This window comes from Salmo trutta, chromosome 26 (genome assembly GCF_901001165.1).
Source record: "Salmo trutta chromosome 26, fSalTru1.1, whole genome shotgun sequence".
Lineage (NCBI taxonomy): Eukaryota > Metazoa > Chordata > Actinopteri > Salmoniformes > Salmonidae > Salmo > Salmo trutta.
This window is the reverse complement of record NC_042982.1, coordinates 25,177,754-25,205,657: the sequence shown is the minus strand read 5'-3', so window position 1 is coordinate 25,205,657 and position 27,904 is coordinate 25,177,754. Positions and strand designations below refer to the sequence as shown.

At 43.7% G+C, this 27,904-nt stretch overlaps 1 protein-coding gene across 1 annotated transcript in view; it reads left to right on the top strand.

The window, feature by feature from the left end:
* The window catches only part of LOC115163529 (protein Aster-B-like), a 103,771-nt gene extending 81,604 nt beyond the window's left edge, over window positions 1–22,167 (top strand). The window contains exons 6-23 of the mRNA XM_029715509.1: window positions 1,002–1,022; window positions 4,354–4,374; window positions 12,801–12,885; window positions 13,134–13,237; window positions 13,404–13,499; window positions 13,631–13,711; window positions 13,838–13,953; window positions 15,889–16,036; window positions 16,305–16,488; window positions 16,661–16,807; window positions 16,925–17,189; window positions 17,285–17,388; window positions 17,507–17,713; window positions 18,320–18,410; window positions 18,638–18,649; window positions 20,317–20,424; window positions 20,683–20,803; window positions 22,004–22,167. Coding sequence (XP_029571369.1) covers window positions 1,002–1,022; window positions 4,354–4,374; window positions 12,801–12,885; window positions 13,134–13,237; window positions 13,404–13,499; window positions 13,631–13,711; window positions 13,838–13,953; window positions 15,889–16,036; window positions 16,305–16,488; window positions 16,661–16,807; window positions 16,925–17,189; window positions 17,285–17,388; window positions 17,507–17,713; window positions 18,320–18,410; window positions 18,638–18,649; window positions 20,317–20,424; window positions 20,683–20,803; window positions 22,004–22,093 — 2,001 coding nt within the window. The 3' untranslated portion in view covers window positions 22,094–22,167. The remainder of the gene's footprint in view (window positions 1–1,001; window positions 1,023–4,353; window positions 4,375–12,800; window positions 12,886–13,133; window positions 13,238–13,403; window positions 13,500–13,630; window positions 13,712–13,837; window positions 13,954–15,888; window positions 16,037–16,304; window positions 16,489–16,660; window positions 16,808–16,924; window positions 17,190–17,284; window positions 17,389–17,506; window positions 17,714–18,319; window positions 18,411–18,637; window positions 18,650–20,316; window positions 20,425–20,682; window positions 20,804–22,003) is intronic.
* Window positions 22,168–27,904: the final 5,737 nt, after the last annotated feature.

The following is a 27,904-nucleotide window of genomic DNA, read 5'->3' as shown; positions in this document are numbered from 1 at the left end:
CCAACTCCCATCATCAAACTATAGGTCAGATCCAACTGTCACTCTGGTACAACTGGCCAATCATAGACTGCGTAACGAGACCCTCAGCACATCAATTGTAGATAAGGACCCATTATCATCAGCAAAGACGCTTATACCACACATTCACCCTATTCTTCCCCTATCACCTCCCTCCCTCACTCCCTTTTTCCCTCCCTCCCTCCCTTTTCCCTCCCTCCCTCCCTCCCTCCCTCCCTCCCTCTATCCCTCTTTCCCTCCCTCCATCCCTCTTTCCCTCCCTCTCTCCTTCCCTCCCTCCCTCCCTCTATCCCACTTTCCCTCCCTCTATCCCTCTTTCCCTCCCTCCATCCCTCTTTCCCTCCCTCCATCCCCTGGTCCTGTCAGAGCGGCATTGTAATAATCACAGGCAGGGCGCTCAGTCAGCCCTCTCCATCGCAGCACTCAGTCATTAACTGTAGCTCTCTCAACTCTGCAAGGCTCGTTCTGACACAGTAGGCAGGTGAAGAGGCTGCAGTCTCGCTTCTCGTTCATCAGCGTCTGAACTGAAGAGTAAGGTAGCAGAGGGAAGGACAGGAGCTTTGACTGTGGGTAACTAGGCTTACATCTCAAGCAAGACATGAACATGATAATATTGGGTGATATATTTAGTAATTTCCTCCTCTGAATATCTTGTTGTTGTGAAGTGATAAGGAGCGTGGTAGTTGGCGGTCACGGCTCTCTCACTTCTCATCCCTTTTCCCCTTCACTCACTGCTCACAGTGCTCCCCAGTCCTTGTGGTGTCAGACGCCTGTTGCTTTTGTTGTCATTGTGTTCTCCTCTTCTCTCATCCATTTTTCTTCTTGACAAAGAGTGCTTGCTTTCTCTTACTTTCACTGCCGCCATATGAAATGTCTGTGATCTGAAACTGACTGTTTTCAACTCTTTTTTTGGTTCTTTCAGCTGTTGTGTCTTGCAGTTTTTTGGTTTCTGATTTCTTTGTTCTTCTCCTGATGCATGCTAGTCTCACAAGCGACTTTCCAAAGTAAGCATTACTCTTTTCTGTTCTTTACACCCCACCCCACCCCCACCCCCACCTCACCTCCGTGTCTTGTGAGCTGTCGTGTGCCCCCCCCCCACATCTTCCATCTGAACACACTCCAGATGGCATCCATGTTGCTATGACCTTTTCCTCTACCCCCCTCTGCCGCCCTTCCTTTCTCGTCTTCCTCCCTGCCGGACTGCTGGCTTTCAGACACGTTTCGGGGGGGGGGGGGGGGGGGGAGGACTGTAAAATTCCTTCTGTATCCCTTTCTACCACACGTGTGTGACATTAATTTCTGATCAATCCTGAGACTAGAGCTTTCTACATAAGAAGCTCCTTTTCTCTTCCTCGCACCACACGACAGCAGCAGAGTCCGTGTGTCACCGGTTAGTTAGAGCATTTTCATGTAAGGACCCCTTGCTGCACGTCAGCACATTCTCTGCAATCGGCTGCCTTCAGCTTTGTCACGGACTATGAGACAGGCAGACAGGATGATGTTAATGGGAGCCAAGTGACATTCAGTCAGTTGAGTTGGTGTTCAGGCGGTGTCCGGCCCGTTTCACAGCACACCCAGTCAATGACATCACCCCTCAGGCCCGTGGTGTGGCCGAGTGCCAGCCCTCTCTGGCCCCACATGAGCCCCTGGCCCGTGGTCAGCAGGAGTCACATGACCCTGGCACTTTGTGCAGTCGCCCAGGCAACGTGAGCTCTGTCACCCTAGTCTAATGCAATCCAGATAACACACAGGCAGGTGGGGAGAGAGAGGGGCTCCTCTCTGTAGAGGACCTGGGCTGGCGGTCCCACACTAATTAACTGACTGGCCGCTCACGACTTTGCTCAGTCTCCCACTGTCACCAATCAATGAGGCTGTTTATGGAACCGTAAACAGTGAGCAGCACTAAAGCGAGAGTACATAGAGACTCAGCATGAAGACCCATCTCAGACCAAAACACTGAGACATGGACACATAATGAAAGTAGAGTTAGATAGTACAATAGTGTGTCTTGGATCGTTTAGTGCGGTGGCCTAGTACTGTTAGTACACTTGCAAATAAAAACCAAAGCCTTTTCCCCTCTCTTGTTGTTCAGCTCTTTCCTTCATGTTGGTTAACTCTTCATTTTCTCTTTAATTTCCTTTCAGTATGACAGATTAAACCTGATTAAAGTAAGCATTTCCTTTTGCTTTCATTTGCCCTTTAACCCCCTAGTCCGATTTGACCAGTGACCTCCTCTTCCCCTCCTCTGTAAATATGTGATGTCAGTCATCGCCCCTAGCTGTCTCTACCTCCTCTCTCAGACCAGAACGTCTTCCTCTCCTCTCTCTCCTCCCTCCTTAAAGTGTTCTCTCTGTTGAAGACCTGTCAGTTGGACCACCATTACAAACACTGCTGTGCTCTGGCCTTGCCAAGAGTCTCACCAGTAAGACGTACTGAAGTAAAGTCATGATTGTTTCTGAGGAAATAGAAGTCGCTCCTTTTGTACAATGTTATATATCAAAATGTTGATAAAACATCTCGGTTGGTAGAGCATGGTTGGTTGTGGGTTTAGTAGTTGTGGGATTGTGGAATTTAGCAGTTGGTGGTGGGTTTGATTCCCACGGGGGACAGGTACAAAAAACTATGAAAATGTATGCACTCACTACTGTAAATCTCTCTGGATAAGAGCGTCTGCTAAATGACTCAAGCGTAAACATTTCAAATAATATCTAATATTGTTGTTGCTTAAAGCACTTTGAGATTGTAATGAAAAGCGCTCTAAAAGTTTAACAAATAATAATAATGAATAAATAATAATAATAACCATGGTTCATCACCTGAGGACATTCATCTTTTTAAATCTGAATAACTGGGTCAGTTCTGTGGGGGTCTTCTTGGCCACAAGAATGTTGAGTTCAGGTTTGTCTTTAGGCCTGTTGTGCTGGGTGGATCAGGCCTGTTCCGTTCTGTTCCTCAGAACTAGATTGTTGTTCTAGTGTTGTTTGAAGATATGGGGGTTATACCTGATAGGTTTGTCTGGGTTACAGCTAGCGCTGGTCAGTTCTGGTTTGGTCCGGTTGGTTGGGATGTGTAAAGTAGTTAGTCGTTCCAGGCCTTTCTGATCCTCAGGGGAATCCAGGCCAAGACACTACTACCGTACACAAGCTCTCTCTGTTACGCGGTCCACTTAATCAGTGGGTGTTAACCTGCTTCTTAGTGCTGCTGACACACTTCCCCAGACACAAATGTGCTTCGTGGGTGAGGCAAACATTTGATTTAGACACGCATGCAAATTACACACGTGTAGGCTATAAAGATGCACTGACAAACATGCAATTACACAAACTCCAAAACACTTGCACAATGGCATGCACACACACTCACTCACACACTTTGCGGACACCTTAAAGCTTAAATCTTCTCTCTCACGCCTCTGTCACCTTCAGAGGAGATTATCCCTGTCCACGTCAGAGCCCAGAGTCCAGGGACATGACTGGGGCCTCACAACTCTCAGACAGGAAACACTACACGCTTATCTGATAGCTGAAATATTTGAACATTATCTACATTCACATCTCCGAAGGATTGATTTACAATAGTAGTCTCGCACCAGTATGCTTCTTGTATGTTTTCACTGAAATTACAAACCACATTTTTTGTTATTGCCTGGTTAAGTTTCTTATTATTTATGTTTTAATGGCATCAAGAGGAGGCGGTGACATATTTTGTAACCACTAAAATCATGGTTGATTCTCCCGCCCTTTCTCCACCCACTGGATGGTCCCTAGCATGCATCCCTCTCTGATCACAATTCTGAAACATATTACACTCTCTTTATAGCCCCATAAAATAGAAGCAGGTGAGTTATGGTGCTTTCAATAACAGTGTGTATACTACCCTCTGCTGTTAGAAAATATACAACACACAGCAGTACACAATTCACCTCCATACACAAGCATTTAGAAGCAACTCTAAATCATTAATAAATAAACACTTAGAAACAAAGATGAACATATTGTACCACAACCCCAATCCACCATCTGCTTAGCAAATAGCCATGTAAATTAACATTTGTGAAGCCCAGAAATCAATGAAAAGGCCAGCTAAAAGATGTGACAAGCTCAAAGGGATATAACTGTTGGATATCAGCAGAGGCCTGAGTTTATGGTAGGAGGTGCCCACCCAGAGGTTGACATTCACACCTTCTATAAATACCCGCTGTCTGTTTTTATCATCCCCTGGCCTCTATGTGTTTATGATATTGAGCCCTGTGGCCAAGTGTTGTTGTGTTCTTGTCTCATTGACTTACAATTGTCTTTGTTCTCTCCACTCTGCATCGCTCCTCGCTGTCTACAGAAGAGCCAGAGCTGGTACAACGTAAGTTTCATCCTCTTCTTACTCTTTCTGTTACACTTTTTTACAATCGCTAGGACCGAGTTCTCAATACTTAGGTCACTTTTTCAAAACTCTTCACACGGTTCTCCTAACCAACTTTCAGCTTGGCACAGCAGTTACTTTCACATCCAAAACTACCAAAACACTTCATACATGTCTCAAATCAACTAATTATTCCATAACACTAGCAAAGTTTGTCACCCAACAAGCACACGTTGTCACTCATAAAACAATGACCTAAACAACACTAACAACAGGTAGCATTACACAATGTTTTCTTTTGTCAAATGTCTTTACAAAACAAGTATAACACCTCTCTACTGGTTAGAATTCACTGCAGTATATGTTACAGGAATGAATCAGACATGATGTAATATGCTTCAATATGTTTTATGTCATTTTTTGGCATTGAGAGATTCCAAAATACAATAATTTGTATATACACCATATACAGATACAGTAGCAATGCTAGTCAACCCTGTATTCTGCATTTGGCCACAGGTTCTCATCCACATCACATCTTATGTCATCTTGGGCAATACACCTAGGAAATAATATTTTGGCATGCCTGGTCCATCCCTGGAAATCTTCTGCAGATATGTCCAGGCATCCAGCATTCATTGCATCCAAAAGGGACATTTGATCATGTGGATGGTGGTCATAAACCTTCCACCTCCATGAGGAAAATAATTCCTCTATGGGGTTGAGGAATGGAGAGTAAGGTGGGAGGAAAAGTGACACCATCCTGTGATGGGCTGCAAACCGCTCTGTGACTGCACGGGAGTGATGAAATTCCACATTGTCCCATACAATTGCAAACGTTGGCTGATTTCGACTCACTACAACCCTTTCCTCACCTGGCACAACCCTTCCATAGAGGTCATCCAGGAATGAAATGAGACGCTCGGTGTTGTGTGGCCCAATTAGCGGTTTGTGTAACAGCAATCCATCAGAGGATATTGCTGCACACATTGTGATGTTGGTACCCCTCTGGCCCGGGACATCCACTGTGGCTCTTTTCCCAATCACATTCCTTCCTCACCGCCGTGTTTTGGCCAAGTTGAAACCAGCCTCATCCACAAAGATGAATATGTGGGGTGTTTGCCTGGCTTCAATCTCCATGACTCTCTCAAATAAATCCACAAGGCAACATAAGAGTTAGGCTATTATGGTAGTTTACATTACACCTAAAAACATGCCATTGTGTGCCTCTGCCCTGTTTGGTTTTGTTCGAAACCAGTTCTGTATTTTATAGTCATCTTACCTGGACATATTGGTTCCTGAGTTGCTTGACTCGTCCAGAGTTCCTCTTAAAGGGGACAACTGCTTCATCCTGACTTGATGTTGTTTCAGGACTCTAGAAATATTTGTTATGCTTACATTGTGAATATTTCCAAATGTAACGTTGTCTGCCAACAATCTCTGTGAGTTTTATGCCATTGTTTCTGATGACCATATCAACGATTGCTGTTTCCTGCACAGCAGTGAAAATCTACCTCTCCTGCCTGTGGGAGGTAACCGTTGGGATCTACGCAGAAATACAAAAACAATTACACACAAGTGGGTTTGGAGGCTTTGCTCAATTTACTTCTGTAATGTGCAGTTCAGTCAGATGCCCTTACAGAATGCACATTTGCACATTTGCCAGAAATTTCTCACAATAGATGCCACTGTTGAGTGTTGCAGATTTGGCTGCACTCTCAGATCAGCCTCTCTCATTGATAGACCATGATTTATTACATGATCAATTATAGTAGCCCTAATCTCATCTGAGACTACAGCTCTTGATCTTCCTCTCAGTCTTCTTCCACCACCCATATATACTCCTCTCCCTCTCCCAGCCACTCTTCTTCCTCTGTCAGCCACTTCTCTATCGCTGGCTGGGTCCATGTTTACATTACAGTACAGCATTATTCCTAAGATGTCCCCTTTTGTATAGATGGTAATGAAATTGAAAGACTAACACCTGGGTAGGTGTTCAGCTACAATGGGAATCAGCTGTGGTTGGTATAATTATTTCGATAGTATTTCATTTTTTAGATTTGGAATATATTTCAATACGGTATTACTGTAGAAATGTAGCAAATTGCTGTCTTATTCAATTTTGTGTTATGTGTGGTTTTTAACAGTTTTGAAAAGAGTATGTGAACATGTGCAAATTGGCTTGTAGGTACATAGAGTTTTGGTGGTGGTTGTGTCTGAGTGAGAGTTCATGACATTTGAAAGATGTAGTCATTGAATGCATTTTGTGCCAAAGCAATGAAAAATGATCCAGTTTAGCCCACATAGACTGCTGTTGTCCTCACTGTGTGAAGAGTTTTAAAAAAGTGACCATAGTATTGAGAAATGGGTCCTAGCAATTGTAAAAAAAAAAGTAAGGTGTGTGTGTGTGTGTGTGTGTGTGTGTGTGTGTGTGTTGTGGGTGTGTGTGTGTGTGCATGCGTGCATGCGTGCTTTCGATTGTGTGCGTGTGTGTGTGAGGTTACGAGGTTAAGGGTTCTAGACCCTGATTAGAATCACACAAGGGTATATTCCTAAGGTCACGTTCATATGGAGCTCAGGCTTACCCAGGAAGCTAACCAGTGGGATTTACATTACAGTTCTAGGAGTCTAGGGTTACAGTGTGATGGCATGCTGAATTAATAAGAAAAATGACTGAGGATTAATAAAAATGTAATGTTTTGCACCATTTTGTTGCAACTCCCATACCTTACTACAGATGTGATTCATAGATGAATGTTTGACAGACAGAAAAGCATCTTGTAGCGAAAGTATGGTGACAGCCTGAACCAGTGATCTCAGTCCAACACCAAGACCATTACACCAAGAGGTCCTGACTTAACACAAGGTTTCCAGACAGTGTACTAAGAGACAAGGTTGCTACATTTTAATGGGGCTGTAATGAATTCCTTTCGTTATAATTCTTCTTAAACAGCCAAGTAAATCTACTTGATGGCTCGGTTGGCCATCTGTGAGAAGTGTTTTGATACCCTGATATGGTGTTATTATAAAGCCATGGTTTCTCCTATGGTGTCTCTGTGGGACTCCGTTTTCTTTTCCCTTGTTCTGTTGTTTATTCCTTTCTTTTCTTGTTATTTGTGTCTATATATTCCCCTTCTCTCCCCAGCATGAAAGACAACACATCCTGAGAGTAAGCATGACTTGTACTCTTGTGCAATTTTTCAAATATCTTTCTGCTTATTCCTTCTTCTTGGATCGCTTGACTGGTCTCTCTTTCCACTAGTCTGCTCCTCATCCCTCATTCATCACTATGTTGTTTCCACCTGAGAGCGAAGCCACAATATGCAGCACTTTGGGGTTAGATGACCCAATGCCATGGCCACATTGTGGTTGTGTTTTGAAAAATAATGTTGTCAAAATGGCTGCTGTGTAAAGAGGGACTATAGGCTACTCAGAGCTGTGATGGTGGTGACGCAATGGGTGTATTCATTAGTCGGAGGCCGTTGCAAAATGTTTGGTCTGCTGCGAAAATTTCAGCAACGGAAACTGTTTACTCCAAAAGGGGGAAAAAAAATGTTTTGCCACGAAAACAAGAGTTTCTATTGGACAAATTCAGGTATATCAAATCAAATCAAATGTATTTATATAGCCCTTCGTACATCAGCTGATATCTCAAAGTGCTGTACAGAAACCCAGCCTAAAACCCCAAACAGCAAGCAATGCATGTGAAAGAAGCACGGTGGCTAGGAAAAACTCCCTAGGAAAAACTCCCTAGAAAGGCCAAAACCTAGGAAGTGTATCATACTAAACCCACGAACCATGTGGTCAGTGTCTGGAGCAGCCCTGAATGCCTATATCCCTCCCTGTTTCACTCCCTCCCAGGTTCCTAGAGTAAACGGTAAACCATTTCCATTTTTGCAACAGGCCAAACTTTTTGCAACGGTCTGCGACTAATGAATACACCCCAGGTTGTAACAAGTCTGCTCAGTGTATCATACTAAACCCACGAACCATGTGGTCAGTGTCTGGAGCAGCCCTGAATGCCTTGAATGACAGGAGAATGGAGCATGGGACTGGTTAGCATGTTCCAGTCCTCCCAAGTCTTCAAATGTGCTCATTTTGTCATTATGGCCACATTGGGTATAGTTGGGCATTGTTGCTTAGTGAAACTTGAAATGGAGATTCTCCAGAATGTTTAGAAGAATTATGGTCCACATCTAATGCTTTCTGATACTCTCCTCTAGCTACTTAACTTACTTTCTCTCCTGTTCTACCATTACTAAACAAATGCATCATAATACCAATCTGCTCCCAGAAACATTAACTAACACTAACTATGTAATTATGCCTAATCTCTGTTCTGGACCATTGCAACGTGTATTGGTATGTATCTGATGCAGTGCTTTACCAGAGGGTATGGTAGGCTATGTGGTAGGCCATGTCACAGTCACTGTGTTTCTCTACATGGCAATGATGTTCTCCCATGGCACTGAACCTACTGTGATTACATCACAACCGTCCTGATATGAGGTCTGAGCCCAGTAGAGACACACAACAGGCCCCACCCTGCCATATCAACCTTCCTAATGACTCTGTTGCAATGCTTTCATGGAAACTGTACAGGACCTACGCAGGCAGTTGAGGTATTAACAAGGAAATCAATGTCTGCCAGATGCCAAGTATAGTGGCTCATAGTAACGACAGTTAAGTGGCAGGTTTAAGAGACTGCTTTTCTCCAAGAGTTTTGTGAGGTGAAATATCTGCCTCCTCATACTCTCAGGTCTATAATGAAAACATTCTAGAGTTCATCCCCCTGCATGAGAGAGAAAGAGAGAGTGAGGAGAGAGAGGAGAGAGCAGGAGAAGGTGAGCAAGAGACTCAGAGGGAGGCTGCCATGTTTACACTGAGGTAGATTCGCACACAAAGGATACCACTGTAGAGCCTATCTCCTAACCCATGAAAGGCTCACCGCTCTTCATAAAACTTTACATGAAACCACACTGGTTATTTTTACAATGTAGGGAGCTGGGGTGCTTGTTTGAAATGTCAAGAAAAGCAAGCAGTGTGTATGATGCAGGACAGGGTGAATCGTCAGAGATCATGGCTTGGCTGTGTTTCTAAACCAGACAGCCCTTCTCTGCTGAGCTGTTCCCACATCTGGTTCCTCACCCTCCCACCATCAACACGCCGTTGGCAGGGAAAGTGTCAAGGAATAGTGTGTTTCAGATAGAGACGGAAGTCTTCACACATATACAAACACACATTCATGCACACTCCCTTGACAGTGGCACTTAGTTTGTTTCCAATGAAGATGGAAGTCCTCACACACATGCAATCAAATACATATACGCATACACCTTCCTGGCCACTCCTCTCCAGAGTGGTTTGTAGCAACCTACTGTCAGTGGGGTGAGAGACTGGCCTCATTGTTTATGGGAATGGATATTTAACCGCCCCCTTAAAAGAATGGGGCCCCACCCTGGTTGACTGTACCTGTCTCCGACATCTCTCACTGTTTACCCAGCAGGTTAATGGTTAACCGCCACCTCAGGGACTGTCTATATCCCCGTCATCACCTGGCAGCTACACTGTCTTAGGACTTGTCACATTGTCACCTGGAGAAGAACGGAGATAGTCGAATCAATAGCTTCTGCATTTGCATTAGTCTTCATTTTCATTTTTGGGAAAAGCTCTTGGAAAAACGTTGAATTCAGATACTACTCGGTTATCTGACATCTTGAATGCAGTTTTGGAAGACAGTGGGCCCAGGTCGCAAACGTCTGAAGAAACGTTATTCACGGGCTGAGGAGGCATTTTCAACAGGGTGAAGGCTGTTCACGTCTGAGAGGGATCTGTGAATGATCTGAACTGTTTTCAACAGCTTGTTTCTTCTCACTGATTTGGCTAGATGTTGATGTTGAGTGGGCTTGTGGAAATTGCGTAAGCAGGAAAGGTGTGGAATTTGTTTCTGAAATCCGGGGCACAGATGTAACCAATCACAAGTGAGCCTAATGGAGTTCCAATTGAAGCCACAGTGTTTGTTTCGTTGCTGATGTATTTTATCATTGTGTCAACCTCTCACCACTGTGCTGATAGGTTGATTTGCTAGGCTCATAGTCAGATGAGAACCAATCTCTGTGCCTGTCTGTCTAGTCTGGTCGTAGTCACTGACAGGGATCTGGTTTCAGGAGTGCATTACTGACCTTAAGGGAGAGTTGTGGGGGATAGAGAGTAGGGAAGTAGGACACAGGGTTCCAGGGGGGGGGGGTTTAGTGATAGTAACACCTCTAAATGTGTTAACCCTCCTATGCTATTGCTCTCTAATACCTGAATGGTCAAGGACAACGACAGGGGACATACTCCCAGAGCTACACTGCTCCAACTGCATTAGACTGAGCCGCAAGTCTTGGCACGCGACTCCATGCCGCACCACTCAAGATTAATGGACTTGTTTTTCCTCACGGAGTGTGGAGGTAACTGAAGGTTGTGTGCACATCTGTCCTCTGTAACTCAATCACCTTGTCAGCCAGCGAGACGGGACTGCACCACTTTCCAGTTAGGAAACTATCTCTCTTTCTCTCTCTTTCGCTCTGTTTTTCTCTTTACCAAGGATATTTCTTTGCTTTCGCTGCTGGTGTGTCTGAGCTGCGCTCACCAAGGCGCTCTGAGGCATCTGGATCTGGACAGCGTTACACCCCCTGACCGCACACGCCTACCTGCCAGAGCTGCTATTATAATAAAAGACTTGTGGCCAGGGTTACTAGAGTGCCAACAGCTGAAGGAGAAACGACTGGATTCATGTGGCAGCAGTCAGCCGGGTCCAGCTTTCACACTGAAAGGGAGTAGCACCCATACCAGGTTCAATCACAGCAGTCTCCAAGCCACAGCCACTGGACACACAACAGCTCTGTCTGTTTGTCTGCAGCAGACCTGGACCACTGGATCACCAGCATTGAAATCCACCGTTCTGAGCACCCCACGGGGGCACCACGGGTTTAGGTGTCTGAGGGTAGTGTATGGAGTATGGAGGCTCACATGGGACTGCCGTCGGACTGGGAGGCAGTACTGGAGCTGGATGAAGCCCTGGCTGGGTGGCTCCCACAGGATCCGGCCCGGGAAGAGTTTGGGTGGGAGTGGGGCTGGGCCGCCTCGGACCCCCCAGACCAGAACTTGGAGTCAGAGGAGGTCCCTGCAGTAAGTTACTGACCCCCCCCCAGAGAGCTGATGCCAGGAGGGGGAGCGGTGGGGAGGGAAGAGGGGGGAGAAGGTTTGGATGGGTGGTTTTTGTACTGTACCTGTGCCAAGAGCATAACTCTGTGGTTCCCTGCCCCAATTATATTTTGGCAGGCAAATTAAATGAAGTCAGTAGCTATTTGCATTCCCATAGTATGCATTGACCCTTTCCCTAGACAAAGTAAGAAGGCTGCAATTTAAGGGGCAAAGACAGGCATTTGTTATGAAAGGGAGGCTCTAATACTCTTGATATTTTAGGCAGTTATAGAGAGTACTTTCTGTGAACATTTCTAGACAGTAAAAATGTCTGGCGCGTAATACATAATTCCAGTCTTCAAAGTTCTCGAATTTATCAAGTTTTCTTGACAGGCACCACTGGTTTTCATTCATAGTTTAACAGAAACAGATTATTTCTATCCATTCTGGGCTGTTGTTGTTATATGAGTATTGAACATATAGCTAGATGATGTTAATGTGAACAGTCTGTTGTGTTCCTTCAAGATTGAAGCAGGGAGAGGTTTTTCCCCTGAAGGGATGTCTTTGGTTACTGTATTGGCAGGCATTGTTTCCTGAAGCTGTTCCTACTCAAAGACAGCATCTGACTTAGATACATAGATCACTCACCCCTGCACTCACACTCAGAAGGCGTCTGGCTGTGGGTCACAGCAATACTTCCCTCTTTAAACAAGCCTGCCCTCTGAATCCAGGCCCAAGATAAGATTTACCCAAATGCCTGAGAATGTAACAAGAGAGAATGAATTCCTTTGTGTGAGAATTGAACATTTCTTCTCATGACCTAAACCAACAACCAACCAGACTAGGTTTTATAAGATAAACTATGGCTATAAGGGTTTGCTAACGTAGCAGGTTTGATGTGTGTTTTTGTCTCCCTCTGTCCTACATATAAACTGTTGCTGCACAAAGCACCATTGTGTGTGTTCATACAGTACATTGATGTTACCATATATTGTTGTCTTGGGAATGTGACTCACATTAGGAATGCTCATGTTAATCAAAAGCATGCTTATTGGATGTCCTGAAGTGGCAAAATGTCAAGAGGGGATCGTCCTTGGTATCAAGTCTGGTTTAAAATGCACTTGTGAAAATGGATGTAGTCCAGTGTGTGTATGTGAGCGAGAGAGTGTGTGTTCAGAAATATATGTGTGAGTCGTCCCTCTCTAATAGGTTACAATTGTTGCTCTCTGTCTCTCCAGGTGTTGAGCCCCACATACAAACAGCGTAATGAGGACTTCAGGAAGCTCTTCAAGCAGCTACCGGACACAGAGCGACTCATCGTGGGTGAGTTACTAACACAAAGTACTAGGCCACTAAGGCCAGTTAGGTCATCAATATGGTGGATATAGGACATCAGCTTGGTTTTGGTCAAGTTAGCGTTGGCTGGTTGGAGTCAATTCCATTTAAACTATCAATTCAGGTAATTCATCTTCTGAATTGACTATATTGAAATAGAATTAACCCTGACCTTGATGGGTAGATTATGTATTCTTCCTGGGCTCTGATCTTTGATCTCTGACCTGTGCTGGCAGATTACTCCTGCGCCCTGCAACGAGACATCCTCCTGCAGGGCCGACTCTACCTCTCAGAAAACTGGATCTGTTTTTATAGCAACATCTTCCGCTGGGAAACGCTGGTACGTCAGAAAGCAGGGGCTTTCTGTTCTTTTGACCTTATCTATATTTCTCTGGTGTTGGTTAGTTTGCGGTATTGAAATGTAATTGACTGTATTTCTATGGTTTGCAGCACAGTAGATTTTTCAGTATTGTTCAACAGATATATTGATTTGCATGTGTGTGCAGCTGACGGTGAGGCTGAAGGACGTCTGCACCATGACAAAGGAGAAGACAGCCCGCCTCATCCCCAACGCCATCCAGGTGTCCACAGACGGTGAGAAGGTAAGACAGGACAGGGACTGGATCTTTGGCAGTCACTGACTGAAAGGAGGCTCAAACTTTCTCCTCTGCCTCATTTCAAAGCATATTTTTTGACCTGATACAAACTCATTATTTTAATTCTCTCCCCACAGCACTTTCTCACCTCATTTGGAGCACGGGACAGGACCTACATGATGATGTTCAGGTTATGGCAGAATGCACTGCTGGACAAAGTAAGCCAGCAACCTCAATTAACCTCATCACAAATAGATCTACATGTTCACTATATTGATACTTTTCTTTTCCACTGAATCCAAGTCTCTGCCCTTCTGAGTGTCGTTTCTAACCCTGTGCTCTAGCCCCTGTGCCCCAAAGAGCTATGGCACTTTGTCCATCAGTGTTATGGCAACGAGCTTGGCCTGACCAGTGACGACGAGGACTATGTTCACCCTGACGACGACTTCAACACCATGGGGTGGGTGTGGTTTCCATGGCTACAGATATAGACACTGCCTCATCAATTACCATGGTTGATAAAGACGCCCTTGTTCTGCTGCTGGTTGTTATGAGAGGCTGGCCTCATTACTGAAGTACAGTTGAAGTCAGAAGTTTACATACACTTAGGTTGGAGTCATTAAAACTTGTTTTTCAACAACTCCACAAATTTCTTGTGAACCAACTATAGTTTAGGCAAGTCGGTTAGGACATCTACTTTGTGCATGACACAAGTAATTTTTCCAACAATTGTTTATAGACAGATTATTTCACTTATAATTCACTGTATCACAATTCCAGTGGGTCAGAAGTTTACATACACTAAGTTGACTGTGCTTTTAAACAGCTTGGAAAATTCCAGAAAATGATGTCATGGCTTTAGAAGCTTCTGATAGGCTAATTGACATCATTTGAGTCAATTGGAGGTGTACCTGTGGATGTATTTCAAGGCCTACCTTCAAACTCAGTGCCTCTTTGCTTGACATCATGGGAAAATCAATAGAAATCAGCCAAGACCTCAGAAAAGCAATTGTAGACCTCCACAAGTCTGGTTCATCCTTGGGAGCAATTTCCAAATGCTTGAATGTACCACGTTCATCTGTACAAACAATAGTACGCAAGTATAAACACCATGGGACCACGCAGCCGTCATACCGCTCAGGAAGGAGACGCGTTCTGTCTCCTAGAGATGAACGTATTTTGGTGCGAAAAGTGCAAATCAATCCCAGAACAACAGCAAAGGACCTTGTGAAGATGCTGGAGGAAGCAGGTACAAAATTATCTATATCCACAGTAAAACGAGTCCTATATCGACATAACCTGAAAGGCCGCTCAGCAAGGCAGAAGCCACTGCTCCAAAACCGCCATAAAAAAGCCAGACTACAGTTTGCAACTGCACATGGGGACAAAGATCGTATTTTTTTTTTAAATGTCCTCTGGTCTGATGAAACAAAAATAGAACTGTTTGGCCATAGTGACCATTGTTATGTTTGGAGGAAAAAGGGGGAGGCTTGCAAGCCGAAGAACACCATCCCAACCGTGAAGCACGGGGATGGCAACATCATGTTGTGGGGGTGCTTTGCTACAGTAGGGACTGGTGCACTTCACAAAATAGATGGCATCATGAGGTAGGAAAATTATGTGGATATATTGAAGCAACATCTCAAGACATCAGTCAGGAAGTTAAAGCTTGGTCGCAAATGGGTCTTCCAAATGGACAATGACCCCGAGCATACTTCCAAAGTTGTGGCAAAATGGCTTAAGGACAACAAAGTCAAGGTATTGGAGTGGCCATCACAAAGCCCTGACCTCAATCCTATAGAAAATTTGTGGGCAGAACTGAAAAAGCATGTGCGAGCAAGGAGGCCTACAAACCTGACTCAGTTACTCCAGCTCTGTCAGGAGGAATGGGCCAAAATTCACCCAACTTATTCTGGGAAGCTTGTGGAAGGCTACCCAAAACGTTTGACCCAAGTTAAATAATATAAAGGCAATGATACCAAATACTAATTGAGTGTATGTAAACTTCTGACCCACTGGGAATGTGATGAAAGAAACAAAAGCTGAAATAAATCATTCTCTCTACCATTATTCTGACATTTCACATTCTTAAAATATAATGGTGATCCTAACTGACCTAAGACAGGGAATTCTTACTAGGATTAAATGTCAGGAATTGTGAAAAACTGAGTTTATATGTATTTGGCTAAGGTGTATGTAAACTTCCGACTTCAACTGTACACACTCACACATACACACTCAAACACTAACACACAAACACACACACACACATACCCCTCTCAGCCCTGCTTCACGTCCCTCTCAGCCCTCTGTCCATTATCATGTAAAAGCAATACTCCAGAACTCATAACCCTAACCTCCAGCTGGTCTCTGTTCCCCTACGATGGTGGTGTAGGTTCTGTGAGGAGATCCCTAACGAGGAGAATGAGATCAGTAATGACAACTTGTCTAAGAGCAGTGCCGAGGCCAAGCACGAGGGCAGCCCACCATCCATACACAAGAAATGCATCATCAGCTCAACCATCAGCAGCGAGCCCCTCTCTGTGAGTCTCAGCGACATAATAGAGGTCAGAGGTTAAATCAATTACTGTTTTGTGATTTGTTTTGATGGAGGGGAAATGCATTTGTTATTCTGCCTATAGCCTGCATATGGGGAATACAGTTAACTCAACAGAATGTTTTTTTGCAATTTGATCACCAGAACTGAATTAACATAAAAAAATGAACACAGACCATCCTACTCATAACTATGTACTGTAGTATCCTACAGTGTATTTCTAGTGACTGACCCCCTCCTCCTCTGTGTCTTAGTTTGACCTCCCTCCAGACGAATACATCGACTGCCTCCCTGACGGGGAGCTGCTGGCCTTGCCCCTGGTGCTGGAGCAGAGGCTAGCGGAGGCCAGCGGCCTGGTGCCCTCAACCTCCCTAGACTTCAACGACAATGAAGACATCCCCACCGAACTCAGCGACTCCTCAGAGACCCACGACGAGGGTACGGTTTCAATCTTCCGTCCATTAACAGATTTGCTGCATATATACTGTATATTACTTGAAACAGGCTCTTCTGTGATGCCGCTAAGTTTTGGTAATACTGTCACCATATGATATTATGTCCCCTATACGGCACTTAAATCTAAAGTGTGTTTCCCTTTATGGCTCTCCAGCAGGGGAAGTGCAGGCCTTCCACGATGACCTTAAAGGGAGACAGTACATCGATGAGGTTTACAAGTTCAGTGTGGACAAGATGTACGACATCCTCTTCACAGAATCCCAGTTTATGACCGACTTCATGGAGCAGCGCAGGTTCTCTGGTTAGTCAGACATTCTGTTTGTTGGCGTTGGTGTCAGCATCACATTATTGGCTCTTCCATTGGTGTTGTGCTGTGACAATGTAGTGATAGAATGTGTATACATATAACGCCACACAGATATAGTGTTTCATTCCTGGAAGAAGGACGACGCAGCGGGGAACCAGACGAGAGAGATCATGTACACCATCTCCCTGTCCAACCCGCTGGCCCCCAAGACAGCCACTGTCACAGAGACCCAGACATTGTACAAGGCCAGCCATGAGAGTGAGTGCTACATCATCGATGCTGAGGTCATCACACACGATGTGCCCTACCACGACTACTTCTACACGCTCAACCGTTACATGCTGACACGGGTGGCCAAGAACAAGTGCCGGTTAAGGTGAGGAGGGCCTTATCATAGCAGCTGTTGGAATAACATGTGGCTCTTGAAACTATTAGAAGTTAATTTAGAAACACTGCCTGTCTTGTCACTAGGGTGTCCACTGAGCTACGTTACAGAAAACAGCCATGGGGATTAGTGAAGGGCTTCATCGAGAAGAACTTCTGGAGCGGGCTGGACGAGAACTTCCGCCATCTTGGTAAGTTCCTCTACCAGCTGTTAAGTCTGTCACACCAAATGTTCAGCAACATTTAATCTGATGACCGTAAACCATCCTAATGTATGAAAGTAGAAACTGCTTCTGTGTGCCCTGTCAGAGTTGGAGCTGTCGAAGGTGGAGGATGTGGTGTTGGAGTCGGCCCGGCCCTCTCCCAAGGTCAAGGTGGTGAAGACGTCTGTGAGGCGGAGGAAAAGACCACTGGTCCAATTACGGAGCCAGCACCTGGACGATGCTTTCCTCAGCCCTGTCACCACGCCAACCGACGACGAGGTCATCCACCGCATCAAACATGTGGGCGTGACAGGTCAGATGGCAGGGGGACACTTTTAATACTCTTAGACACTTTTCATTCTTATACACTTTCATAAGGTACTGTGGTGTACAGCAGGTCAGCCACCAGGGGGAGACTCGTCGAGGCCTGGTTACAGATGGAGTATACATCGAGGCGATGGCTCCATCTGCTGGACGTGCCAGGTCTCGACGGGCTCTCCAGCCAGGACTAATTAGGGGGATTGCTCACCAGCTGTGCAAGGCCCATAAAGCTGCCAGAAAGGCAGCACACAGGGAGAGTGGTGGGAAGAAAGGACTCCCGTGTTATTGTTGACAATTGCAGAGGTAAGAAGAGGGAGTTTTGTGCCCGACAGGATACAGCCAGACCCGGAAGACGGTGTCCCGGAGAGGGTCCCATGGAGGAGACCTGTTCTTTTCTATTTGGTCTATTATTTAAATAAACACCCTTGAAACTGAGCTAATCCTTCTCTGTCCGTGTCTAATATGGGTAAACATCTTGACCAAACCCCCTGGTCTGCCACAGTACATATATTACATACACTCTTATATATTTCCACAAATGTATATTGTGTTAAATATATCAAGTTGACCCTGTCTGTGTTTGGTCTGCCCCCCTCAGGTTCCACTCAGACCAGGCACATGCCTGAGCACCTCCCTGGAGGCTTTGCCCTCTACAGTGTCTCCAAACTGATGCTCATCATCAGCTTTGTGTGAGTACACTCTCTCACACACACTCCTACACACACACACACATACAGTATACACACTCACTTTCAGATCCACCTTCATAATTTGTGTTTCATTTGTAGTTGTCTCAGTTCAACTCTTTTAAATCTTTAGTAGTTAGCAAAAATCTGATTCTGGGTTTAACATTTTTTATTTTTTTTTATGTTCTGAATTTGATTCCTCTCTCCTCTCCTTTCATTGCTTGCCATAGGATCTGTCTAAGGTACATCTGTCTAATGATAAACCACTTAGCCCTGACTAGAAAACATACTCCTCCCTGATTGTAACTGGTTCATTAACATTTTACTGTAATGGGCTAAATCAGGGTGTTTCTTGGTAGTCTTAAACAAATGTACTTTGAAATAAAAGTATACACCTCACACACATGGTTATGGGCTTAAAATAATAAGACACCTGTACCATGTCAGATAAAGTGTTGAAGTGTCTTCAATTCCGAGTTTGCATCCCAATATTACACTTTAATACCAAAAGTATGTGGAAACCTGCTCGTTGAACATCTCATTCCAAAATCATGGGCATTACTATGGATTTGGTCCCCCCTTTGCTGCCAAAACAGCTTCCACTCTTCTGGGAAGTCTTTCCACTAGATGTTGGAAAATTGCTGCGGGGACTTGCTTCTATTCAACCACAAGAGCATTGGTGAGGTCGGGCACTGATGTTGGGCGATTAGGCCTGGCTCGAATTCGGCATTCTAATTCATCCCAAAGGTGTTCGTGGGGTTAAGGTCAGGGTTCTGTACAGGCCAGTCAAGTTCTTCCACACAGATCTCAACAAACCATTTCTGTATGGACCTCACTTTGTGAAACAGGAAAAAACTGTTGCCACAAAGTTGGAAACACAGAATGGTCTAGGTCATTGTATGCTGTAGCGTTAAGATTACCCTTCAATGGAACTAAGGGGCCTAGCCTGAACCATGAAAACAGCCCTAGACCATTATGCCTCCTCCTCCAAACTTTACAACTGGTAGTATGCATTGGGGCAGGTAGCATTCTCCTGGCATCCGCCATACCCAGATTTGTCTGTCAGACTGTCAGATGATGAAGTGTGATTCATCACTCCAGAGAAAGCGTTTCCACTGCTCCAGCGTCCAATGGCGGAAAGATCCAGCTTGGCATTGCGCATGGTGATCTTAGGCTTGTGTGCGGCTGCTCGGCCATGGAAACCCATTTCATGAAGCTCCCAACGACCAGTTATTTCGCTGACGTTGCTTCCAGAGACAGTTTGGAACTCGGTAGTGAGTGTTGCAACCGAACACAAATGATTTTGACATGCTACTCGCTTCAGCACTCGGCAGTGTCGTTCTGTGAGCTTGGTGGCCTACCACTTTGCCTCTGAGCCGTTGTTGCTCCTAGACATGTCCACCTTACAATAGCAGCACTTACTGTTGACCGGGGCAACTTTAGCAGGGCAGATATTTGACCAACTGACTTGTTGGAAAGGTGGCATCCTATGACAGTGCCACGTTGAAAGTCACTGATCTCTTAAGTAAGGCCATTCTACAGCCAATGTTTGCATGGCTTTGTGCTCGATTTTATACACCTGTCAGCACCTGGTGTGGCTGAAATAGCCGAATCCTCTAATTTGAAGGGGTGTCCACATACTTTTGCATATATAGTGTACGTCACAGAAGACTGAAATAACAAAACCGCTTGACATAGAAAGACCGAATTTTTGGCATATATTTTTTTTAATGTTTATTAATTATGAAATTATTACAAATATTAATAACATTCCACCCATGAAGCCACTAAGTCACTTGACTAAAGAAAATGGATGCTGAATATACAGACTAAGGCACCTCTGTATCTTTCATTACTCATCTTCTTTCCTTTGTCCCTTACATTCTTCTGTTTTCCTCTCCTCCCTCAGCCTGGTTTTGCTGGTTTTGCTCAACATGATGCTGTTCTATAAGCTGTGGATGCTGGAGTATTCTGCACAGCCTCTTACCACCTGGCAAGGGCTGCGAATACATGAGAAGTACGCTAACCATCTATAGGTTTTTAGCGTTATGCCTATTGCCTACATAATACTAGAATGTATATGACCGTGTACTTAGTCAAACCCAAACTGCATATGTCTGTTTAGTTTTACTTGACAACCACATGGGCTTTAGCCTGTTTTCCCAATCACAAAACACTTATGCTGCAGAATTGCCCCTGAACAATGCTTAGCTTGGAGTTGCTCTTGGCCGTGGCATCTGGGTGTGTTTGACAGTATGTGTGTGTTTCTGTCTAGTAAACTGCCCCAGACGCAGATGGAGTGGGCCCAGCTCCTGAAGTCCCAACAGCGTTACCATGATGCTGAGCTGCAGAAGTGGAGAGAGATCATCAAATCCTCAGTGGTACTATTAGACCAGGTAGGGAACAGTGGTACTAGTAGGGAACAGTGGTACTAGTAGGGAACAGTGGTACTAGTAGGGAACAGTGGCACTAGTAGGGAAGAGTGGCACTAGTAGGGAACAGTGGTACTAGTAGGGAACAGTGGTACTAGTAGGGAACAGTGGTACTAGTAGGGAATAGTGGTACTAGTAGGGAACAGTGGTACTAGTAGGGAACAGTGGTACTAGTAGGGAACAGTGGTACTAGTAGGGAACAGTGGTACTAGTAGGGAACAGTGGCACTAGTAGGGAACAGTGGTACTAGTAGGGAACAGTGGTACTAGTAGGGAACAGTGGTACTAGTAGGGAACAGTGGTACTAGTAGGGAACAGTGGTACTAGTAGGGAACAGTGGTACTAGTAGGGAACAGTGGTACTAGTAGGGAACAGTGGTACTAGTAGGGAACAGTGGCACTAGTAGGGAACAGTGGCACTAGTAGGGAACAGTGGCACTAGTAGGGAACAGTGGCACTAGTAGGGAACAGTGGTACTAGTAGGGAACAGTGGTACTAGTAGGGAACAGTGGCACTAGTAGGGAACAGTGGTACTAGTAGGGAACAGTGGCACTAGTATGGAACAGTGGCACTAGTAGGGAACAGTGGCACTAGTAGGGAACAGTGGCACTAGTAGGGAACAGTGGTACTAGTAGGGAACAGTGGTACTAGTAGGGAACAGTGGCACTAGTAGGGAACAGTGGCACTAGTAGGGAACAGTGGCACTAGTAGGGAACAGTGGCACTAGTAGGGAACAGTGGCACTAGTAGGGAACAGTGGCACTAGTAGGGAACAGTGGTACTAGTAGGGAACAGTGGTACTAGTAGGGAACAGTGGCACTAGTAGGGAACAGTGGTACTAGTAGGGAACAGTGGCACTAGTAGGGAACAGTGGCACTAGTAGGGAACAGTGGCACTATTAGGGAACAGTGGCACTAGTAGGGAACAGTGGCACTAGTAGGGAACAGTGGCACTAGTAGGGAACAGTGGCACTAGTAGGGAACAGTGGTACTATTAGACCAGGTAGGGAACACAGAAGACAGATACAGTAACAGGCATTAACACAAGGCCAAGTGTGAAATTCTTTAGGTTTTTGAGCAGGGTCTCAAAGTGTGAAATACATTTTTCATAAGAAACTATGATTATAGTTCTTTGGGGTGTTTTAATTTGTTCTGTTTTCCTCTACAGATGAAAGACTCTCTATCGAACCTTCAAAGGGGCATTGACTTAAGGGACTACAGCTCAGAAGCTGAGGAGAAAAGAAGCCGTTACCACTGACATACGACCTTAGGCCATGAGGGCATGGTGTGCAATATAGGAGCTGTTTGTGTGTAAGTATGCAAACGAACAAAGAGAGACAAGAGATCGACCGACCACGAGGCGAGCTGGCCCCAGTGTGACAGGGATGGCCTGCCGGCTGACACCCCCCCCCCCCCCCCAGCTCACAGAGGTCACGACCCCGCAAGTCAGACTATGGACAGGAAGTGCCGCTATCACAGAAAGGAAATTAACAGTGGTGTTCCCACAGCACTGAAGCATTGTGGGAAGGTGACAGCCCAGCTTACCTTGACCCCACATCTGTCTCTTATTTTTCTTTGTCTTTTAATGTTGGAAGGACATCGTCCTATCAGCCGTTGCCATGTGGGGAATAGAGGACAACAAAAGCTCAGCGTGTGATTTTACTTCTCAACCTAACTCCTCTCGATGAGCGTCTGTCTGTAGTTCCATTCCTGCTCTGTGAGTGTCTAAAGAGGAACAAAAGGGGTCCTACAGTCTCTAGGCTTTCTACACTCCCTTGACTGTTCCAAACCGACCATCTCCTCAAGGTCCACGCTGCAGTGTCCCTTTTATTAAACCCTCTGATCTTGGCCACAGACCATGCTCTAGAGTAGTAGGATCACCAGCAAAGATATTATAGTGTATATATACAGTGAGGGAAAAAAGTATTTGATCCCCTGCTGATTTTGTATGTTTGCCCACTGACAAAGAAATGATCAGTCTATAATTTTAATGGTAGGTTTATTTGAACAGTGAGAGACAGAATAAGAACAAAGAAATCCAGAAAAACAAATTTCAAAAATGTTATAAAATGATTTGCATTTTAATGAGGGAAATAAGTATTTGACCCCTCTGCAAAACATGACATAGTACTTGGTGGCAAAACCCTCAGAGGTCAGACATTTCTTGTAGTTGGCCACCAGGTTTGCACACATCTCAGAAGGGATTTTGTCCCACTCCTCTTTGCAGATCTTCTCCAAGTCATTAAGGTTTCGAGGCTTACGTTTGGCAACTCGAACCTTCAGCTCCCTCCACAGATTTTCTATGGGATTAAGGTCTGGAGACTGGCTAGGCCACTCCAGGACCTTAATGTGCTTCTTCTTGAGCCACTCCTTTGTTGCCTTGGCCGTGTGTTTTGGGTCATTGTCATGCTGGAATACCCATCCACGACCCATTTTCAATGCCCTGGCTGAGGGAAGGAGGTTCTCACCCAAGATTTGATGGTACATGGCCCCGTCCATTGTCCCTTTGATGCGGTGAAGTTGTCATGTCCCCTTAGCAGAAAAACACCCCCAAAGCATAATGTTTCCACCTCCATGTTTGACGGAGGAGATGGTGTTCTTGGGGTCATAGGCAGCATTCCTCCTCCTCCAAACACGGAGAGTTGAGTTGATGCCAAAGAGCTCTATTTTGGTCTCATCTGACCACAACACTTTCACCCAGTTGTCCTCTGAATCATTCAGATGTTCAGTGGCAAACTTCAGATGGGCATGTATATGTGCTTTCTTGAGCAGGGGGACCTTGCGGGTGCTGCAGGATTTCAGTCCTTCACGGCGTAGTGTGTTACCAATTGTTTTCTTGGTGACTATGGTCCCAGCTGCCTTGAGATCATTGACAAGATCCTCCCATGTAGTTCTGGGCTGATTCCTCACCGTTCTCATGATCATTGCAACTCCATGAGGTGAGATCTTGCATGGAGCCCCAGGCCGAGGGAGATTGACAGTTCTTTTGTGTTTCTTCCATTTGCGAATAATCGCACCAACTGTTGTCACCTTCTCACCAAGCTGCTTGGCGATGGCCTTGTAGCCCATTCCAGCCTTGTGTAGGTCTACAATCTTGTCCCTGACATCCTTGGAGAGCTCTTTGGTCTTGGCCATGGTGGAGAGTTTGGAATCTGATTGATTGATTGCTTCTGTGGACAGGTGTCTTTTATACAGGTAACAAACTGAGATTAAGAGCACTCCCTTTAAGAGTGTGTGCCTAATCTCAGCTCGTTACCTGTGTAAAAGACACCTGGGAGCCAGAAATCTTTCTGATTGAGAGGGGGTCAAATACTTATTTCCCTCATTAAAATGCAAATCAATTTATAACATTTTTGACATGCGTTTTTCTGGATTTTTTGTTGTTATTCTGTCTCTCACTGTTCAAATAAACCTACCATTAAAATTATAGATTGATAATTTCTTTGTCAGTTGGCAAACGTACAAAATCAGCAGGGGATCAAATACTTTTTTCCCTCACTGTATATGGAAGCACAGTTCCACTGAAATGTCTCTACTGCCTTGTTTTTTCCCGTGCTCAACAGTGCATCAGGGCTGGTTTCCCTAATCACCTAGAGCTAGGCTGTTGTGTTAGAATATGAGTAATGATTGATTTAGGTGGAGCAGGGTCCTTCTCACAGGTACTCAATACAGAGAAAAGTTAAAAGATTGCAGGATGTTATTGGAGATAAAGAGGATATGTATTGTGGTGCTTCAAAACATCCATGCTTGGTAACAAATGGATCTCCTGTTAACAACAGGAATTTATGGATTTTACAGTCTTCTGGAATGTTTATGAATGAGCTTTGTTCTATTACAACTATTGTACTAGTTGGGTAATGCAGTCAATTCCCCATCAGACTTATCAACTATTTTGACCAATTTCTAAGAATGATAGCTTGCCTACACGTGTTTATCAATTTATTAATTAGTTAACTTGCTGTCACTGCTACTTTCAAAGTACGGCAACATTACAGAGCTTTCATTTATCAGTTACTGGCGACTTGTTTTATGCACAGTTCCATTATTTGTTGCACATTTATCTAAATGAGTTTGTACAGATCCATAAGACCCGAGAATGTAGTACAAATTGAGCAGTAGTCTTTTCTGTGGGAAAAGACAGCATGCCGACTAAGAAGTCATTGATACTTGAAAAAGGGATACTGCAGCAAGACAATTAGGGAGACCTGTGTTCTTAGGTAAGTGTTTTATTACTAAACTGTGACTATATCTCTTAAAAATGTTTGAAGAAGGAAAGAATTATATAAATATATTTGAAATATATGTATATTTATTATATATTTCAAGATATATACACATTGCAGATATTTATTGTTTATTTATGTATAAAGGAAAGTTATCAGAGCTCTAGGCGGGTTCAAGAATTTATAAAGAAAAATGTTTCTTCAGAAAAGCATGCCAGATATGTCTGTGACATGTCTAGTGTGCTTGAGTGTACTGTATGTTTCTGTGTGTGGGTGCACATGTGTTAATTTGTAGTGACATTTCTATCATTCTACACTTGGATGTGTCTCAACATTTCATGATGTACATGATGTAGCCAAACTGCCTTTCATCATGCCCATGCGTTTGGATGCAGCCTTGCATTAGCCTCTCTGGCTAACAGTTTACAATCAACCCCATGTGGTTATTTCTGTGTCCATGCCAAGTGGCTTGACTCAACCACACACACTCTTTGCTTATCCTATCAACAATCTGCATCCCCACTTATTCCAAATCATACACGCTCCTCCACTCTCCCTGTCCAATGTTTGTGTTGGAATCTGTACACAATTCATTAAATTGAACCAAAAGAATTTATAATTGATTTATTTATCATTGATTTATTGAAAGGTAAGTAAATAACTGCTGGATTAACCTCAGCTAGGCAATGTCTGAAGAAGTGTAACCCCTAGCTGCGGCAAGAGCTCAGTAATAAAAGCACTAAAAACAGTATTGCACTTTATGGACCTTCCAAATAGTGAATGAAAAAACTCAGTGGTATTTCAGCCATTAGGTTATAGTGAAAAGGAAGCCCTTTTTGCATTCTAAAAAGTATTACTTGTATCCAACATAGAATGCTTACTCTGTATCTTTGATTGAAATAAAATGTCTCAAGCATCCATTCAACACATTTCTATTCACTTGATGATGTAATTATGTGACAATGTTAGACCCAAAAGAGCAATTCCAGCCAGCTTTGTGTTACTCTCTTAGATATTTCAAGGTTTGACAGGACAGGAGTGGGTTGTATGTGGACTTTGGAGGAGTGGGTATCTATCTCTTTAATGTAGGGATGTCAAACAAATTCACACATTCGGTCTTCAACGAGGTCTGGAGGGCAGCTTTGAAAATTGGTTATATTTCCTCGCCATCAAATTTGGCAAAATAATTGGTCCTCTATCTTATGATTTTATAATTTTCGATGCTCCCTGACTGTCTTGCTTTCCTTTCGGTGATTATTAGCGAGCTGGTCAAGAAACTGTATGAATGTAAGTCCATTGTATAATTTCTACACTGTTTCGATTTGGTTTTAGTAAAGTATTTTGAGTTTGTTTGAGTATGTTTGACCCCCCTGCTGTAATGTGTGCTGTCGTTGCATTGGTGAGTTACTGATTAAGTGATCGCTCGTGGACAAGACTATACGCAAGACTCTAGTTAGTGAATGAGTTGTTATCCTGAAAGCATGTTTTAGGCTTTGCTCTCCTGTGGCGCGTCATATGATGACTTTTGATATGGCAAGGTGTATTATTGGTCATTTATGGAAATCTTAACATCTGAATCACAGTGGTTGGAAATGTTTCTGTTTTATAGAAATCACTTTCACAATCAAGCTATATTATACTGAAAGATATGCTGAGTATTTTTTTAAATATGTGATTATATTTCATATGTGAAAATGTGACTGAAATGCTTTGTTTATTTTTAAAGTGTATGGACTTTGAGTTAGAAAATTGCTTGGATTTCTGTATTTATTTTAGTAACTAAAATGGACCATCTCAAATATTCTGAAAGAAGCATGGTAACATACCATGGGTTCATCATGTTAGCATCTAGAATGTCTGCATAAAATGGGTGTATTAATTGTTATTCATTCCGAATTGTTAACTTAAAGTAATCTCATTCTGCAATTCATGACAATACCACAAAACATTACAACTAGATTATAAGTATGTAATTAGCTGTTATGCAGAATTATAACATGTTATGTGTCATATGAGTAAACATCTTATGGTGGTGCTTATGAACTAGTTATAAGGGTATTGTTTATGTTTGTTTAAACAACAAGCATTATACCATATTGTAACAGAATTCATAGACTTTATGGATGATAGCTCAAGATCAAGTGTTTAGCTTTTAGTTTTTTCATCTCTATTACAGTGACCTGTCATAGAAAACAGTGGATATTCAATCATATTATTCAACATTCCACTCAATCACTATTACTATCTAAAAATATAACCCATGACCTCTCATAGATCTGTTTTGTTTGTTTGTTTGTTTTTTTGTGTGCGCTAACACATTTTTTTGCATTACCAAGTATGATTGTATGATTCTATTCTTGAGCTATTCTTGCTCTAAAGCTGTCTTGACAGCGCCATTCTGTTGTCATCAACACTGCATACATTGTGTGCTTCACTGACTACATTAATTGAAATCTGCCTTGCTGTTACGATTAGAGCAGTAGCAAGGCGCTGTCCCACTCGTACTGAAATCTCTGGCTAACCCACAAAAGTAGTCCCAACCTCTTTCTTGAAAATGACTACTGAACAAATTTATAGCAACGTTCTACAAGTGTGTCTTGGCATTATCTTACTGGTTTAGCTCAGTTCAAAAAGAAACCTAATGTATGTTTTTTTTGTCCTGTTTTGAACTGTAGAATGTATCTTAATTCGATTTATACATGGTATACGCTACCGTTAAAATTTGGGGTCACTTAGAAATGTCCTTGTTTTTTAAAGAAAAGCTAATTTTTTGTCCATTAAACTAACATCAAATTGATCAGAAATACAGTGTAGACATTGTTAATGTTGTAAATGACTATTGTAGT